At 44.5% G+C, this 17,644-nt stretch overlaps 1 protein-coding gene and 1 long non-coding RNA gene across 3 annotated transcripts in view; one reads left to right on the top strand and one right to left on the bottom strand.

Moving 5' to 3' along the window:
• Positions 1-1,828, top strand: part of SIAH3 (siah E3 ubiquitin protein ligase family member 3) — a 70,776-nt gene extending 68,948 nt beyond the window's left edge. Inside the window, exon 2 of the mRNA XM_002824252.6 lies at positions 1,105-1,828. Coding sequence (XP_002824298.4) covers positions 1,105-1,779 — 675 coding nt within the window. The 3' untranslated portion in view covers positions 1,780-1,828. The remainder of the gene's footprint in view (positions 1-1,104) is intronic.
• A 576-nt stretch (positions 1,829-2,404) lies between these two features.
• LOC129049521 (uncharacterized) overlaps positions 2,405-17,644 on the bottom strand; it is a 61,589-nt gene continuing 46,349 nt past the window's right edge. For both annotated transcript variants that reach the window (XR_008512657.1, XR_008512658.1), the window contains exon 3: positions 2,405-2,541. This is a non-coding gene — a long non-coding RNA (uncharacterized LOC129049521). The remainder of the gene's footprint in view (positions 2,542-17,644) is intronic.

The raw sequence follows: 17,644 nt of genomic DNA, 5'->3' as shown, positions 1-17,644 counted from the left end.
GACTCAGGAAACAGAGGAGGGAGCTGAAGGCAGGCATCACTGGATGGGGGTGTGCTCCTGTGTTCAGAGTCAGGGGGCGTGAAAATGAATCCCAGTCTTTCGCTTACCAGTTTTGCTGGCTCCATCACATTATTACTGAAGCCTGTTTCTTCAACTGAAAAATATGAATCACAGTCTTCATGTCACACGGAGGACCTTTGTCAAAACTGTAATTAATTATAAGTGTAGTAAAGTCTGTGCCACCCACACCAAGAGACACAGTATCTATTGTGCTCACAGCTGTATCCCTGCAAGGGCCTGGCCACAGCAGATGCTCAATAAATGTTCACAGACACCTGATCAGGTGTCCTCACAGCTCTTGGTGTTTTGGGGGGCACTTGTGGGCACACCACCATGAGGAACAGAAGGTGGGAAGATTCTCCAGGTGGAGGCTGCCTGGTGATGAGGCACTGGGAAGCTGCCCTGGGGCAGAGAGCTAGAAATAGGGTAGATGTGTGTCCGGTGCAGCGAAGTCTCAGGAGTCACAGCGGGGACTCTCTCCTTAGGGACTGTAGTCCCACTGCACACAATCAGCTCTGCATCCCACCAGATGCCTTACGATGCAGGAGAAGGGCACCCAAGACAGGACAATCCCTGGCTACACTGGAAGGACAAATGGGCATTATGTAAATTTTGTTCTAAAATTAATAACTATGACAAAATAGAAAAAAAATCTATTGACCTCCATTGCCTGCACAAAAATATCAACAATATCAAAAAAGCAAAAAAAACAAACAGCTGTCTTTGTTCTTTATGATTGATGACCATCCTACTGCATGTTACTTGAGGAGGAAATTGCCCATTTGTTTGTGTATCTTATTAAAGAACCACAAAGGCATAAATACTGCATTTTCTTGGACTGAGTTTTCAGAATCTCAACACCCGCCACCCCAAGGTGCCCACTCTGTCCTTTGTTTTTTTCGTTTGTTTGTTTTTGTTTAAGAAATGACCCTTTCTCAGCCTGCACTGGAGGATCTGCTTTTTAACACTTTGAACATCAGAGGAGTAGCGGCCAGGGAGAGATGGGCCTCATCCCCGCACTGACGCTCTTCTCTTTCCTTACAGTATGTGTCCAGTCGGCGCGCCGTCACTCAGAGCTCTCCAGAGCAAGGCAGCTTCCACCCTCACCATCTCTCCCACCACCACTGCCACCACCGCCACCACCAACACCTCCGCCACCACGCCCACCCCCACCACCTTCACCACCAGGAGGCGGGGCTACACGCCACCCCGGTGACACCCTGCCTGTGCATGTGTCCCTTGTTCTCCTGCCAGTGGGAAGGCCACCTGGAGGTGGTGGTGCCCCACTTGCGGCAGATCCATAGGGTTGACATCCTCCAGGGAGCTGAGATCGTCTTCCTGGCCACGGACATGCACCTCCCCGCGCCGGCTGATTGGATCATCATGCACTCCTGCCTCGGCCACCACTTTCTGTTGGTGCTGAGGAAACAGGAGAGGCATGAAGGGCACCCCCAGTTCTTTGCCACCATGATGCTGATTGGGACCCCCACCCAGGCCGACTGCTTCACCTATCGCCTGGAGCTCAACAGAAACCATCGGCGCCTCAAGTGGGAGGCCACCCCCCGGTCTGTTCTTGAGTGCGTGGACTCAGTGATTACGGACGGGGACTGCCTCGTCCTCAACACCTCGCTGGCACAGCTCTTCTCTGACAACGGCAGTCTTGCCATTGGGATTGCCATCACCGCAACAGAGGTCCGCCCCTCAGAAGCTGAAATGTGAGGCCAAGAGCCACAGATGCTCCCCATACAGCCTCCCTAGGAAACGTCTCAGACCTCCCAATGCCAGGGCTCCAAACTCCTTTTTATTCTTCTCCTTCCTTTTTTTTTAATTTTAATTATTTTTTTTTGTCTCAGGTTCTTTGCGGGATTTAGTTTTTGTCTGCCATGGGCATTACATTATGTAAACATCCTGTAATTTAAGATCTTGGTGTGACGTTTGTCCTGTCTTGTTGGTGTTGTTTTATAGAATGTTTGTAAGATTTAATCAGAATAGTTTTTTCCCGTCACCTCCAAGTCCTTTCTCCGCTGCTTTCAAAAGGATCAAAACACCACCAAGCAGACTGTTGGGGTTGAAAGGAGGCTTAGTGTGAGAATCATTTCTTGTTTCTCTTTTCAGTCTATTTCAGAGCAAGCTAAATCTGAACGTGTGCAGTCAGCAGGTTGGGGAAGGGGCCCAGCTCAGAGATGGATCACATTTCAGACCAACCAGACATGACTCTGACACCTTCCCAGGAACCTCAAGGTCAAAGCTGAGCTAGCCGGGCATGAGGAGATCGTGTATCCACTGCAGGGCTGGGGACTGGGCTAGAGGTGTCATTGTGTGCTGAGTGCTCAGGTTGATGCTGGGGCTCAGGAGAGTGGTCAGAGGCCCACTTTCCTGTGACGGGCTCTTGTCACCTTATTCCCAGGCTGTGCCGTCTTCTCCTGCTCTGGAATCAAAGTCCTCAGATTTTTGGTGCTTTCTTAAAAATCCCTTTGCCCTCTGTTGAGCAAGTAGTAGAAAAGAACAGGCAAGATGGGGGGTGGGGATGAAAAGCAACAGGAAAAAGAGAACATAAAATTAATCTCCCATCTCTGAGAGGGCACTCCCTCCTCAGAGAGTTTTATTATCACGTTATAAAATCCATCAGTTCCTCCCTAGGGTGCAGTTCTTTCATATCATGCAAAAAGCAGAACCAGGACTCATCATCAAATGCAAAGAACTCAGAGGGTGGCACCCAGGATCTCTGACCTGGCGGGCTGGCCATCACTTACAAACCTGGGAGGCTCTCTTCCCTTTCCTCACTTTCTAAAATGCTCCTACCGTCCCATTCAGCATGTAGACGTGACCACGGCTCAAGTATGTATTCAGCACCTGTTGCAGTGTGAATGACACAGTGACAGAAATCCATATTGCCTCTGTGCAGGCTGCTTTCTCTTATTTGTTTGTCAGAACAATTCATCAACATCTTCTTGTAGAAGTCTCTCATGTATTTGAAGAAAGTCAGCATGTTTAGTCAACTTTGTCTTTTCTGTTCTAAGTTGGACACCTGTAAGCCTTCCCAGTAGGACCTCTTATAGCTCCTTTTTATCGCATTTGTCCCTCCCTCTGGCTGCTCTCCAAACACTGCAGAAGCCAGGCACCCCATCCCCAGCACATCCCCATGAGAGCCCAGTGGGCCTTTGGCCAACCAGACATTACTCTCCGTGCCCTGTTCCTGCACCTCACCCCCTCGGCTGGGTCCTGGCGGGCCTCCAAGTGACTACTTAGTCTCATGCAGATTGCCCTGGCTGGCCATCTGCAATTTTTTCTCCACCAAAAATAACTGATCCTGAAACACAACACCCTTCCCCCAACAACTGGGTTAATTTTCCAGCCACTTTTGTTGCCAACTTACACCCCATGCACCAGAAGGGAGGTGCCAGTCAATAGAAGATTTAATAACAGAGGCTGCTCTGGTCACACAGTAATCGCTGGGCCCCTGGGGCTGAGACTGCATTCCATCGGAGCCCTGAGAGGGGCAAAAAACATCGCCACAGATAGAGGCACATGTCAGATGCTGCAGTCGCAAGAAAGGATTGGGGCCTGCTCATTCTTTGAGCTCTCAGATGCCCTGCCAGGGCACCAGCCACCCTCCTCCAATCACACAGATGCCCAAGAACACCTGAGGCTGGTCCATCTGTGCGTGGAGAGACTGGCTGTCTTCCTCCTCACTGCATCCCCAATCCCCTTCCCAGAACCTAAGACCCCCTTGGCTGTAAGTCTTATGCCTTTAGAAGCCACAGGTCCTCTCCTGGTTTTTGAGACTCAACCACTTTGAAAGCATTTGTGTAGCATCACAGGTGCTCCAGATCAACAAACAAAACCTCACTAAGAATATAACTAACATTCACAGGGCCTTAGGGCTCCTGCAGACATCACCTTTGCCTTCTGGTTGTGCCAAGTTACCTGAGCCACACTGGGAATGACTTCAGGTTATTTTCACTGCACACAAGACTGTATTATGAATAAGTGATTCCAGATGGGAGCTTTTATTTTGGTTCCTAGAAAGCTTTAGGACAAAGCATGGGAAATGTATTATTATCTTCCATCTATGGTGCTCCCCAAAAGGCCTCTCCGTATCCATATGTGAAGAACTGGAGAAGAAGGAGCAAACTAACAACCAAGAATTGGGAATAGAAAATGGTAACAGCAGTTTGTATTTGAGCTTCACAGTTCCTGAAGGGCTCTTTCATTTGAGTCTCAGGTTAATCCTCATTAGTATCCTCAATATACTAACAGAATAGAGGTTCTAAGACATGAAGTGATCTTTTCAAGGTCACACATCAAGTGGCTAGACCACAACCAAAACCCAGATCAACTGACTGCAAACTTGGTGTTCTTGAAGTAAGACTGACCCGAAATATTCAGCAGTCTTGCCAGCTTACCAGTGGACTGAGGACCTGAGAATCAACTGAGTCTTGGTCCTGGGATAGTTGAGGGAGCAGGAAGAGAAAGACTGGAGTAGATTTGTTTTTAGAAGCATCTCTGCTTTAAGAACTAGGCCAGGGATGGTGGCTCACGTCCATAATCCCAGGACTTTGGGAGGCCAAAGAAGGAGAATTGCTTGAGCTCAGGAGTTTGAGACCAGCCTGGGCAATATAGCGAGACTTCATTTCTACAAAAAAAAAAATCAGCTGGGCATGGTGACACAAGCCTATAGTCTTAACTAGTCTGGAGGCCAAGGCAGGGGGATGGCTTGAGCCCAGGAGGTTGAGGTCACAGTGAGCTGTGATTATACCACTTGTAACTCCAGCCTGGGCAACAGAGTGAGACCCTATCTCTTTAGAAAAATAAAAAAAGCACTAGTCCACCTGGAAGCAGGGGGCCCAGGAAGTGGGTGGGCTGCATATGGAGGCTTCAGTGCGCCAGGCCCTTTCTGAATCCCTTTGCCCACACCCAGGTTTCTCACCTTAGAGTCCCAGGAGTCCCGGCACAGAACCCTGGGATCTGGTTGCCTCATTCACACCAAGGTGCTAGAGTTAATGACTCACTCTCTAAGGAGTAATTGCCTTTTAAAAGAAGGCCTAGAGAGACAGCACACTTAACAATGAAAAATGAGTTACCAGTATCTGAACTTCAGGCATCTGCCAGAGGTTTTTTTCAGGAGGTGTGGAGAGAGGAGCATTCCTCCCTTGAGGCTGAGCCTACATACATGGTTGACGCTGAAATGGAGGTCAGGCCACACGAAGATTGTCTTTAACAATCGGTATCTGCATGAATCTGTACCTGTTATACCCCATCACTAGCTGTGGCTACTCTGGACATTTTAGGAATAGATCAGCATAGTAATCATAATAGTACTCATGGCTACCACTTATTGAGGCTTTCCTATATGATCCAGTAGGCTGTGTACTTTGAATATAGTAGATCATGTAATCCCCATAACAACCTTAGCAAGCAGGTGCTCTTTATTGTACTCATGTTACGGGTGGGAAACGTAAGCTAAGAGAATTTAGCCAACTTGCTTAAGATCACCCAGCTAGCAAATGGCAGAGCTGGGCCTGGGACCAGGCACGTATGGCTTCTGACCAACAGCAACCATGTCATTTCTATGAACATATGGACCCAAGGCTCAGAAGGACCGAGTCATAAAGTGTGAATGGCATAGAGGCCTTTTAGTGCTTTCATACTCGATATGGCCTTTTAGCTCCCCTTTTTCTCCCTCTTTTCTCAGCCCAAGACCTAGTGGAGTACTAGAGCTGGCTTGTGTTCTGGCTGTTAATCTTTCAGGAATTTTGCAAGCTGATTGTTAATTAAGTACAGTCAGTATTAAAAATGATATACATTTACAATTAAATAAATTATATTTAAAGCAAAGGTCAAAAGTACTTAAAACTCATCACTTCCTAATTATTTCACTACTCTTTTTATTCTCTATGCTCCTGGGGTTATTTACATCTATCACATCTGTATGATGAACATACTATATAATAATGTGCTGCACTGCATCTTCCAGCTCCACATTTAGTGACATCACGGTGATTGCTTGAAATTAGCCAGGATGGAAGTATTCACACCATGGAAATTAGCAAGTGCTACTAGACAGGGATTTTTCTCCCTAGAAAGCCAGTTGTTAAGCACTTAACAGTACAATCATCCCTCAGTATCCTTGGGGGATTGGTTCCAGGAATCTCGTGGACACCAAAATCTGAAGATGCTCAAGTCCCTTACATAAAATGGCATAGTATTTGCATATAACCTACGCAATCCTCCCATATACTTTAAATCATCTCTAGAGTACTTATAATACCTAATACAATGTAAATGCTATGTCAATAGTTTTTATACTGCATTATTTCTTATTGTTGTATTATTTCTTTTTTTTTTCCTGAATATTTTTGATTCACAGTTGGTGGAATCCACAGGTGTGGAACCTGTGGATACAGAGGGTTGACTTAATACCACTGCCTAGACGTTACTGATGAGCACAGCAGGGTGGGAGAGGGGACTTTGGAACGAGAAGCAAGGCCCTGGAAGGCCATACTGACAAGGGCATAAATGACAGTCAAGCCAGCGGAACAGCAAATTGTTGGGGAAACACGAGCTCTTCTGGAGAAGAGACTCTGAGGCTTAAGCAGCTTCAAGAGCATTTTCTGCCAAAGAGCACCCTCTGCTCTCCGCCCGGACACTTCCCTATTGCTGTTAGTGTAGAAAGTTCTATTTGGTGGCTTTCATGGAAAAATTGGGCTCCACAAACTCAGCCTATTGGTTATCCCAATCCAAAAAGCAAAACCAGCTCCATAAAGCTCAAATTTCCTGTTACTTGTTCTTACAGGTCACCCTCCCTACCTCTTTCTTACGTGCTGGCCAAAACCTAAAGAAATGTTTTACTTTGAAATTAGAAATTGGAAATATCTACCATTCAAGAGACACAGCAAGCAGTGGTGTCAAACACCACATAAGATGCATTACCACAAAAGTGGGACCCCCGTAAAGCATGAAGCTGAGGGGACAGAAAACAAAATAAGCCAAGGAATGTCACATGAAGAACAGGGCCCAGGGCCTTACTTTCCTACTTGGCTACTTCACTTTTTTGCAACCCAGTAAGGACCCTGTTCACAATCCATAGCCTACCCAGACCAATACTCTTTCTAAATCTGGGGTACAGTTTCCACTAGGACAAGAGTCACTGGAAACTTCCAGCTAAGTCCCTTGAAGCAGGCAGAATCTTCAAGGTCAATAGTGCATCAGTTACTCTGATCCCAGTGGTTTCAGTGGAAGGGATGGAAGAAGTGAGGGTTGCTGAAGTTTCTACTTGGATGCATTTCTAAGGGAAAGGGGAAGGGATCGTGGGTGGGACCCCAAAGAGTTAGACTTTGATTGAGGTTCAGCTGCAAATAGCATCATGAGTGGCGTCTCCTAGTCAGATTGTTAAATTTCAGATTTTTTTGTTCATAAGATTTTCTTCAAGAATTGGTGAGTTCCCCATTGTGTTCATCTGGAAAATAGACAGCTGAAGAAAAACTTCACTGAAAAGAAATCCAAGAGATCTGGTGTAGATAAACATTAATTTCCCCCCACATCAGGTCATCACGTGAACTACCTGAGTTAGAATTTGTCTTTTCCAATATTTTGTGAAAGTATTTCACCTTGGCTACTATACTATAAATACTCCTCAACCTTTTTCAATCTTTTTCTTTAGGGCATTGAGATAAGAAAGAGAAAGGAAATTGAGAAGCATTTTACTTGCCCTGAATTAATGTATATATAATTTTCTATGCTTTCTTATAATGTTAAAGACAATAACTTGAACAAACTCAAACTGCTACTTCATCTCTGCCCTGTCTCTCATAGAAAATGTCATTAAATTGCATTTGATATTGTTTCCTTCGACCCTTTGGAGTTGTTTCTGTGGCGGGTTCCTTTTCCTTCCACAGGCTACTGTGCAGCTTGAAGGAATAGAAATGAAATGCTAAGAGGGAAAGTGCAATTATCAGGAAGTTGCCAGCTGCCACATTTGACTTATGCTTCATTATCTTCCTCCCCTGTTCTTTTCTGCCTCCATTTTAAAGTCCTAATTGAATGTAAGGAAGAAAGTGCTACCAGAGGTGAATTGAAGCCCTGGCAACTAACTTGCCCCAGGAACTATTCCAGCATACGGTGCTGCCCTGAGAAGAGACACCAAAGCCTCTCGCTGGATTGTAAAGAAAGAGACAGGGCTTCCCTCCCGTTCCAAGCACCCCAGTGTCCCTTATCTTTACTCTCCCCTGCCTCTGCCTGACAACACTGCCCCTGAAATTTACTTCTGGGCCTATCAGATCAGTTGTCAAGGCAGCCTTCATGGTTTAATTCTTTAATTTCAGGCCACTGTTAGTTACTGGCAAGATCAGGATTGAGCAGAGTTCTAATCCTATTGCCTGTCAATTCACTTTAACCTCAATCTTCTTCCCCGCCTCCTTACTCCCAAGACCTGTTTCCTGCTCTCACAAAGGCTTATAGCAAATGCCCTGAATTGATCTGAGTGATCAAAACTGACTGCATGGCCAGCATGAATATTCATGAGGCAACACACTATTCAGGCCAAGTCCTTTCTTGGGACCATTCTGCACCTCATTAGTGTCTTAGATATTCACCTCTTTCCTCAAAATACCCTCAAAGACCTGCACCACGGTTGCTAAGTGCTGGAGAGAGAGATTTGCCTGAAAGAAGGGAGAAAGTGGCCCTCCTGAAACTAAGCAGGGGAAGAGAAATCCAGCCCAACTCCAACCCTGGGATCCAGGGTTTTGCTTCCCAAATGTCAGTGTGCTTGAGAATTACTTGGAGAACTTGATTTCTAAGCCCCAGAACTGGAGATTCTGACTCAGGAGGTCCAAGTGGAGGCCAGCATTCTGATTTTTAATAGCCTCCCTTGAGAGATTCTGCTAGGGGTATTTGGCTGAACTTTAGGTTCTTAAATTTAGAGCCAGGTGTCTGGTGAGACAAGTGGCCACAAGGAACAAAGAAGCAGGTAAAGTCACCTGAAGAAGAGAGCTGGTGCTTCTGCAAGAGAGAGGAAGGCAGGAAAGTGACTGGAAATGGCCACAGTTACATTCTGATGGAGAAGCAAGAAAATCTTAAATAGAGTCCAGAGAAGATAGCAGAGTAGTATTAGGTAGGAGGTCCCTGTCAACCAGTGCTAGAGGGAACACTAGACTTCTGTCATTTGGACATAGGAGGGAAAGGCAGAGGGGACAGAGGAGCAAGAGGAGATTGTCCTGGCAGATCCAGACACAGGACCTCATCAGCATGACAGATGGACTGGAGCTGGCTGTGAGGCCAATGTGGTGCAGTCTCACTGCTGTCACAGTGTCACAGTCGCCACGGCTTGGTGCTGATGAGGTGGCTGTGTAAATCTTCCTGTGAGTACGAAATGGGCTCATTCTATAAATCCCTGCCTGGTTGGGATGGTAAGTCATATTTAAATCTCTGCCCCCAGCCTTGACAGGGAGTTACCTAGCAAATCCCTGGGGAGGCATTTATTCATCCTGCAAATCTTCCCTGGCCGCCTGAGCAGGGGGCCACCATTTCAGGGCCCTCCGAGGGGAGTGTGAATTATCAGACCTCTCTCTCTGGCAGCTCAGAGCTAAGCCCCACGTAAGCCTTGCCTACAGGGTGAGGGAGAAGGAAATCCCTGAACTAGTTCCTTATTAGCCTAGAGGTAGACAAGATAGACTCTGTGCACTCTCTGCAAGGGGGCCAATGGGAAAAGTATATATTAAGTGTCAAAGTTGGGGGCTTTGATTACCACCCATTTAGGAAGTAACTGAATCTTCCATTCCCTCTGCCTCTTCCTTGATTCCAAATCAACTTCCATGAGTACACAGGAGGTGAACATTTCTTGATTTTTAGATCTGACTTTGCAAACAACTCTGGGAATTACAGATTTAAAAAATAAAACACAAACAGAAAAGCAATCACCCCAAAACACTGAAATGCTTCCAGGCCATTCCAAGGTGAGCTCACCACCCACCTCATGGTCCTGCAAACAGTGAAAAAATCTAGGCCAATCAGCAAAACTCAAGGAAGTTCTCCTGAAAGGCTACATTTCCTAAACATCCAGCTCTGCACCTTCACCAACCAGGAAAGGTGCTCTACTGAGAAAAAGAATAAAAAACCCATGATCATGGACAGGCACAGTGGCTCACACCTGTAATCTCAGCCCTTTGGGAAGCCGAAGCAGGCAGATAACCTGAGGTCAGGAGTTCAAGACCAGCCTGGCCAACATGATGAAACCCCGTCTCTACTAAAAATACAAAAATTATCTGGGCATGGAGGCTAAGGCAGGAGAATCGCTTGAACCTTGCAGGCAGAGGTTGCTGTGAGCAGAGATGGTGCCATTGTACTCCAGCCTGGGTGATAGGGCGAGACTCTGTCTCAAAACAAACAAACAAACAAGCAAACAAAAACCCATGATCACAGGAGAGAGCTTAGAGAAGTGGCCAGATCTGAGGATGAGGCACAGTTGAGGAATGGGCTCTAGAGGATAGAGGGCAGAGAATCAGCTTCCTTGGTAAAATAAAGGACACCTAGTTAAATTTACATTTTAGATAAACAACGATAACAACGAAACTTAGTGTAAATATAGCCCATTAAATATTTGGGACATATTTATACTAAAAAAGCATTCAATATTTATCTGGAATTCAAATTTAACTGGGCGTCCTCTATTTTTATTTGTGGAATCTGGCCAACCTAGGAGAAAAAATGTCCACAAAATGCATTGATTTCATTTTGGGCACAGGTGGCTATCTGAATCAAGCAAGCAGAAGGGAAAGTTCCCCCTGCCTTGCCAACTCTGCCCCTAACCTGGGGAGCTAAGTGTGTGGCCAATTACCTCTAGCCACAAGGCTGAAATGCTATAAGCCTGTTTTCTGTGTGGACACTGTTGAGGTGGAACTTGACTCTGAATCTTAACAAGGCCAGGATAGCTTTAGATCCCAGAGCCTCGGATAACACGGGCACGTACACAGAGGGAAGCCATGGCAATTTAGAAAGTAGTTCCAAGTCTTTGTGCACCATTAAGAAGAGAATTTCAGGACAGGATGTATCCTTGAGCAACAAAACATTACTGAATGCCTACTGGATGTTGGGCTTGCTGGAGGATCCAAAGAAAACAGAAGATTGGTCCCCTCCCTAAAGGAGTTTCTCAGTGCACTTGAGGAGACAAAACAAATGCATTTATACCTGCATCAAGCAACTATCAAGTGGTCCATCAGTTCCTGAGCAGCAGCAGCCCAGCAGCAGTGGTTGGGTTGGTTTGCACAATTCCCTAGATTAGGCCAATAAGCAGAAAATGAACCCAAATGTATTTAGACAGCTTATTGATATAGCAACAGAAACATTTTGGTGCAGGTTCCTGGAGCCCCAGTTCCAACAAGACAACACAACAAGGGCTGGGTGCTGCCTGCACGTGCAGTGGATGGGCATTACAGCACAAAAACCCTGAGACTACGAAAGAAACCCTGATTTTATATGGGGCTGCAAGCAAGCCTGCCATCTTCTCCTGTGCAGAAAGAAAATATTTTTATTACCCTGGAATATAAGCAAATCTCTCTGAGGAGGGAATACTTCTATCTTTACTATTCTCAGATAAATAAATTTGCTCCACAGTGAATCACTGTTTCCATGCTTATATAAACATTCCTGAAAAGATAGCTCTGGAGTAATTGATTATTCATGCCTAGACATGTAGAAACATGAGATTCATGGACAATTGTCTCCCAACAGCAATACACAGCCTTATATAATGAAGAGTTAATTAAATGATTAAGATTTTAACTGATGTGGTTTGAGAAGGAGCTTGATGGCAGCTATTATGGTTGAAGAATGCTTTATCAAGGAAGAACTTGAGGTTGTCCCTGAAGACCTTGTAAATAATGTCCAATATTACCAGCCCATTTTATCCACTAAAACAGGGGTCAGCAACTGTTTTCCGTAAAGGGCCAGATAATAAATATTTTAGGTTTTGCAGACTATATAGCCTCTATCACAACTATTCAACTCTGCTATTATACTGTGAAAGCAGCCATAGACAATATGTAAATGAATGAACGTGGCTGTGTTCCAATAAAACTTTATTTACAAAAACTGGCATAATCTGGATTTGGTTTGTCAGCTCTGCATTAGAATGTACAACAATTAACGTTCAAACAGGTGCAACAGGATAATCAATTGTGGGAGATGGTAGAAGAAATTTATTCAAGAGGAAGAAGGTTGGATGGAAAAGCACTGAATAACAAAAAAAGTAATAGAGAAAATACCTTGATGAGGTTATTCCTAGGGTTCTTTTTCACTCTGAAATTCCCTAAATGTTTAAGGATTGGGTAGAGTAACTACAAACTATAAAGGCATTCTGGGCTTTTTCCCAAATATAAGAATAAAGTCAGCGTACTGTGGAAACTTAATCTATGTATTTGTATCCAAGATTCTACAAGAGCAGGCTACAGAATCTTACTCATATGGTAGCACATAGGTTCCCTGAAATAAATGATAAAAGTGGCTTTGAGTGTGATGGCCCAGGACCTGTCCCTAACATCTGGATGAAGTCTTCATCATTGCAACGAGGAGGAAGGCATTGCTGGGGAATCCTGCAAGTAAATTTCCTGAGGCAGAAGACAGTTAAAATGTCAGGGCTCTGTCTGGGGAAATCCAATTCATGATAAGAGATAAACATTTTGGAATATGATACTATGTGGTGAGATGACAGACACGGAGACATCCTCTTTTAAAAGAAAAGTTTATTACTTACAGTTTCCAAGAGGAAGGGGCATGTCACACCATGCGGGGCCACACAGGGAAGAATGAGGTCAATGAGGAAGCAGCGGGATGAGGAAAAATCATGGGCAAAACCTTTACTGTTGTTTTCACAGAAGGCATGGGTGAAACAGAGTAAGCAGCCGAGCAGGCTGAGGATTGGGTAGTTTCAATAAATAGGCTCTAAGCTATGGGGTGAGCTCTACTTTTTTGGTTCCTGGCCCTGGGGCAGTTTAGGGTAGGGGGACAGACTGCAGGAGCAGATAAAATAAGGATGGTGAGGGTGTGAACTCAGGATTGGTTGGTTTGCATACTAAATACATGCGCCCAGGTAAACTGTTTGCTCACACTAGCAATTAGCTAACCCTGGGATAGGCAGTATGCGCCCTAGGTCTGCAAGGCCCTAAGAAGTCAAAGCCTCATAAAATATGGCAAATAAAATAAATGATTAATATACCCAACCCCTCAAAAATTTTGTTCTAAGAGTGCGGACAAAAGAAGCAATAGCCCAAAAGAGCTTAATCTCTTGGAGTTCTTGTGAGCTGAAAGAATTGTGATCTTTGTAGAAAACTCTCCCTTCACACTCAGGTGGAAATAGAGGCCCAAACTAAGGCAATAGGAGCAAAAAAAGAACTTAAAGAAAGAAAACAGCCTTTCAAGAGGACAGCAGTTCATAAGACAGTGTTGGTAAGCTTATGTGAATGGTGCCTCTGGATGGTACAGTGCACTATCTGCACAACTGTGTACAGTGGTCCTGAGTTTGAGTGCCCTGGACACACAAGAAAGGGAGGGCATATCAGTCAAGGTTTTTAGTGACAAACAACAAAATCGACTTTAGCTAGTTCAATCAGAAAATATTAGGTCATTTATAGCATTGGGGCTCAGAAAACAATACCCCAATATATGGTGCTTTGGCATGCCAAGCACTCTGAATTAAAGAAAATTGGAAGGTCTTAGAAGCTGCTTCAGAATTAAGGTCTCTGTTATCTTGTTTTTCCCCCAAGGGTAGGGAAGCTCTCTCTCTCTCTCTCTTTTTCTCTGAAGTTTTCTTATTTGACTGAGGGAAGTTTTTCCAAAAGAAATACAATTGTCTTTAGTCCCTGTCTGAAATCTTATTAACCAGGAAGAATTAATCACCAAAGATGAAAACAAAGGTCATCACCACATCCCCACCCAGACAGACTTTTCATCTATTCTTTTGAAGGATATTACCTGAGAGACTTTATCTTCATTGTAAGACAACCTTTGTTCCCAGTGCAGTTCTGCCCCTCACCTTCCCACGACTTGTCACCACCTCCCCGCAAGCCCAGAAGAACTTTGTTCCAGGCTATTATTTGTTTTTCAGGCCTATCTTATCCCCTGAAGACTATTTACTCCTCCTCTAAAATTGCCTATGTTCCCCACTTCTGTCTCCCCTAGGAAGCAGGTATGTAAGCTTTAATCTGGCCCTTCTTTGAGTTTCATATTTTGTGTGTGTTTGCATATTAACAAATTTGTATGCCTTTTCCCCTGTTAATCTGCCTATTGTCAGTTTATGTCGACAGACTCAATTCTCCAACCTTCAGAGGGTGGAGAGAAAGTTCCCTTTTCTGTGACAACAGGAAGGCTAGAGAGTGACAGCCAGGGGCAAAGCAGCCAGAGGAAACACCGAGCTACAGCACAGACCTCTTCTAGCAGAAATGCCACTGCTGCTGCTCTCTGCTGCTTGGCACCTTGATGCAAGAGACTGAACTCTAGTGGCAGAAACTCTACCCCAGCTGCCCCAGAAGAACCAGCTATGCCTGCCAGAAGATTAAGTCTCTAAATCATATGAGGATTCCTAAATGCCAGGGAAACTGGGGAATATGGATGTTAGCCTTTAGGCACTCTAGCTCAGGAAGGTAAATTAAAAGGGCACTGGAACCTGGGTTAAGTGAGCCAATTTATGCTATCTGCCACAGTAAAATATGAGAAACTTAGAGTTTCAGGAATAAAACTGGGGATTAGAGGCAACTACCACTGGGATTTTCACCTGAGTACTTGAGAGTCCTCATGCCAGCATGAGCTGGGGAACAAAGGCTGAAGCATCTGAAGTAAGAAGCACCAGAACTCTTTAAGTAGACAGCCTTTTGCCCATAGACACATTCCCGAAACAATGAACTAAATCACATGCTAAGTGCCACATATAATATTTATCACTTTAAGAATCCCATTGTGAATTATTTTGCAAAGTGAATGACCATTCTTCTATATTTCTTTCCTGTGAAACTGGATTTAATATATTGAACTTTCTTAAATCAAGGTATACTGTCCCATTGGAGCCTTTTAAAAGAACAGAACATCACAAATCTCATGAAAGGAGGCTATAAAAAGTCACAGTTTTGACATAACAGGCATCACATAACTGCACATGGAAACTGACAACTGTCGATGCCATTGTTCAATTTCCAGCCTCCCAAATTAAGAGCTGGAACTCATCGGTTTGGACATGGAGGGAGAGAGCTGTGTGATCCTCATACCTGGCCGTGTCTGCACAGTAGCTAAAGCCCTCAAAGGATCAACTTAAATGTAGATCATGGGCCCCACAATGACATGTGTACTATAAATACTCACGATGGTGCCACTGGTTGGGAGGAATGGGTAATCAATGCACTTATAAAAAGCAGCAGGCAGATGGTAATTAACACCTCACACCTTCCTTCCCCAACATGCAAAGAAGAATTGTTACAGTGGCAGCAGCACAGAGAGGGGTGTTGGGCTTCATGTCCAAGCTTTTGCTCTTATTTATTATCTTAAAATTTTTTTTTTTTTTTGCCCAGAGGGCTGGAGGCCAAAGCAGCACATTATGAAAGATTTCTCTGCCTGCTCACTCCAATCTCAGCTCATAATGGAAGTTGGTTCTTGTTAATAGATTCATGTACTCCTTCCCCAGTGCCTTGTCAAATACTAGCACAGTCAAAGCAATAGCAGAGAGTCCACACTCACACATCTCACAAGCCCAACAGGAGGAGGGGGCTTGTTTATTGCACTGTCTGGAGCAGAATCAAATTATTTATGGACCATTTAGATGCAAATGTATCACTCATTTAGCAAACATGCTGCATATGCAGACAATTTAGCCAAACAATGGATCTATGAGGACATCCCCACTAATCTCTGAGTATCAACTGTGCCTTTTCAAAGGGGATTTGGATTTTCTGTGAATTGATCAAACTTGACAAGTAATTTCTACCTAATGTTTAAGCTAGCCTATTCTCTCTTCACCATTTGCAGGTGAAAAATCCTATTTTCTGCTAGTGACGAGGTAATACAAAAGGCTACAGATGCGGGTTGAGGAAGAGAAAGAGATTTTGTGCCCACAACTATGTTGCCACAGAAAATAAAACCATTCTGAAGGATCTATTTTGTTTGGTTGCTTTGAAATTACAAAACATTTTCATTCAACACACACCCCATCCCCCAACCCATTTATGCTTCCTGAGCTATTGCAGGAGAGGAAGCTGTGAATAAATCTAAGCCATCTTTGTACAAAGAGAGAGAGTGATCTTGCACACCCACTCAGAAGAATGTCTGAGTCTCTGCCTGGGAATTATAAAAAAGCCTTGGCTGCTCCAGCAACTCCTGGAATCAATGAAAACCATATTAGGGAAAGAGACACCAAATTTGAAAACTCCACTAGTCCTGGAGTTTATTATCAAAATGTCAGCCTGATTCAGTTGTGCTAAACAATTTGGTGAATAGGAGAAAGGTAACATAATAAGCACAGCAAGTCAGGGAGGTAAAATGGAATTAGGTGAATTTTTCTGCTGCAGGCTGGGAGAGAGGGGCAGAGGGGCTGTGCTGCCTGAGTGAGGTCTGGGGATCAGGCTCTAAATATTTTAATTTCACAACTAAATCCTACATGCATTGCTGCCTGGTGCCAAATGAGTAATCTTTTTTAAAAATCACATCGTCCTTTTCTCATGTCAAAATGGAGAAATTGTCCATCACCACCTCAAGGAGATTTAGCCCAACAGAAAACTCCAGTGACCACAGGTGATCCTTTGGTCTGGTCATTGGAAAACAATAATTACATTTCCAACACGTTCTTTAAGTAAGTTCCCACTTGTTTTACTGGAAGGCCAACCCAATGCCTGGATTCAACTGACAAGTGATAAAGTGCCTGTGATATGATCCAGGAGCACTGGGCTAGGTGCCTTTTAAATTTCTTAAGAAAACAACAACAACAACAACAACAAAACCTTGATATGGTTTTCTATTAATTCAACAGATTTTTTAACTAGAACTCATGTCAAATGAATTGTAATTCATCCTCATCTACCCTACTGTATATCCCCATTTGTCTCCCTCCCCCCGCCCCCACCACACACACACAGTACCCACGTTCATTTTCTACTCTCCAGTCCTTACAACTGCTAAGGAACTCCTTACAACTGCTAAGGAAATCCAGAGCCTGACAGTAGTTAAAGCGGTAAAAATAGATTTTACTCAAGAACAATTACAGTAGAAGAAAAAAGACCTCAGTATAGAACTGGTCTCAATTCTGAATACAGCCATGGCAAGTGGGAATTTACAGCCAAGGAGCAGTGGGGAGGAGGGTGGTAGATAGAAAATTACCAAGAGGAGACAGCGAGGTAGGGGAGTTCTTGCTAAACTGGGCTAACAGGGGCCAGGCGCAGTGGCTCACTCCTGTAATCCCAGCACTTTGGGAGGTCAAGGCAGGTGGATCATTTGGGACCAGGAGTTTGAGACTAGCCTGGGCAACATGGCAAAACCACGTCTCTACAAAAATTCAAAACTTAACCAGTTGTGGTGGTGTGTGCCTGTAGTCCTAGCTGCTTGGGAGGCTGAT

Source organism: Pongo abelii, chromosome 14 (assembly GCF_028885655.2).
Source record: "Pongo abelii isolate AG06213 chromosome 14, NHGRI_mPonAbe1-v2.0_pri, whole genome shotgun sequence".
NCBI classification, from domain to species: Eukaryota; Metazoa; Chordata; class Mammalia; order Primates; family Hominidae; genus Pongo; species Pongo abelii.
This window is presented reverse-complemented; position numbering and strand designations above follow the sequence as displayed.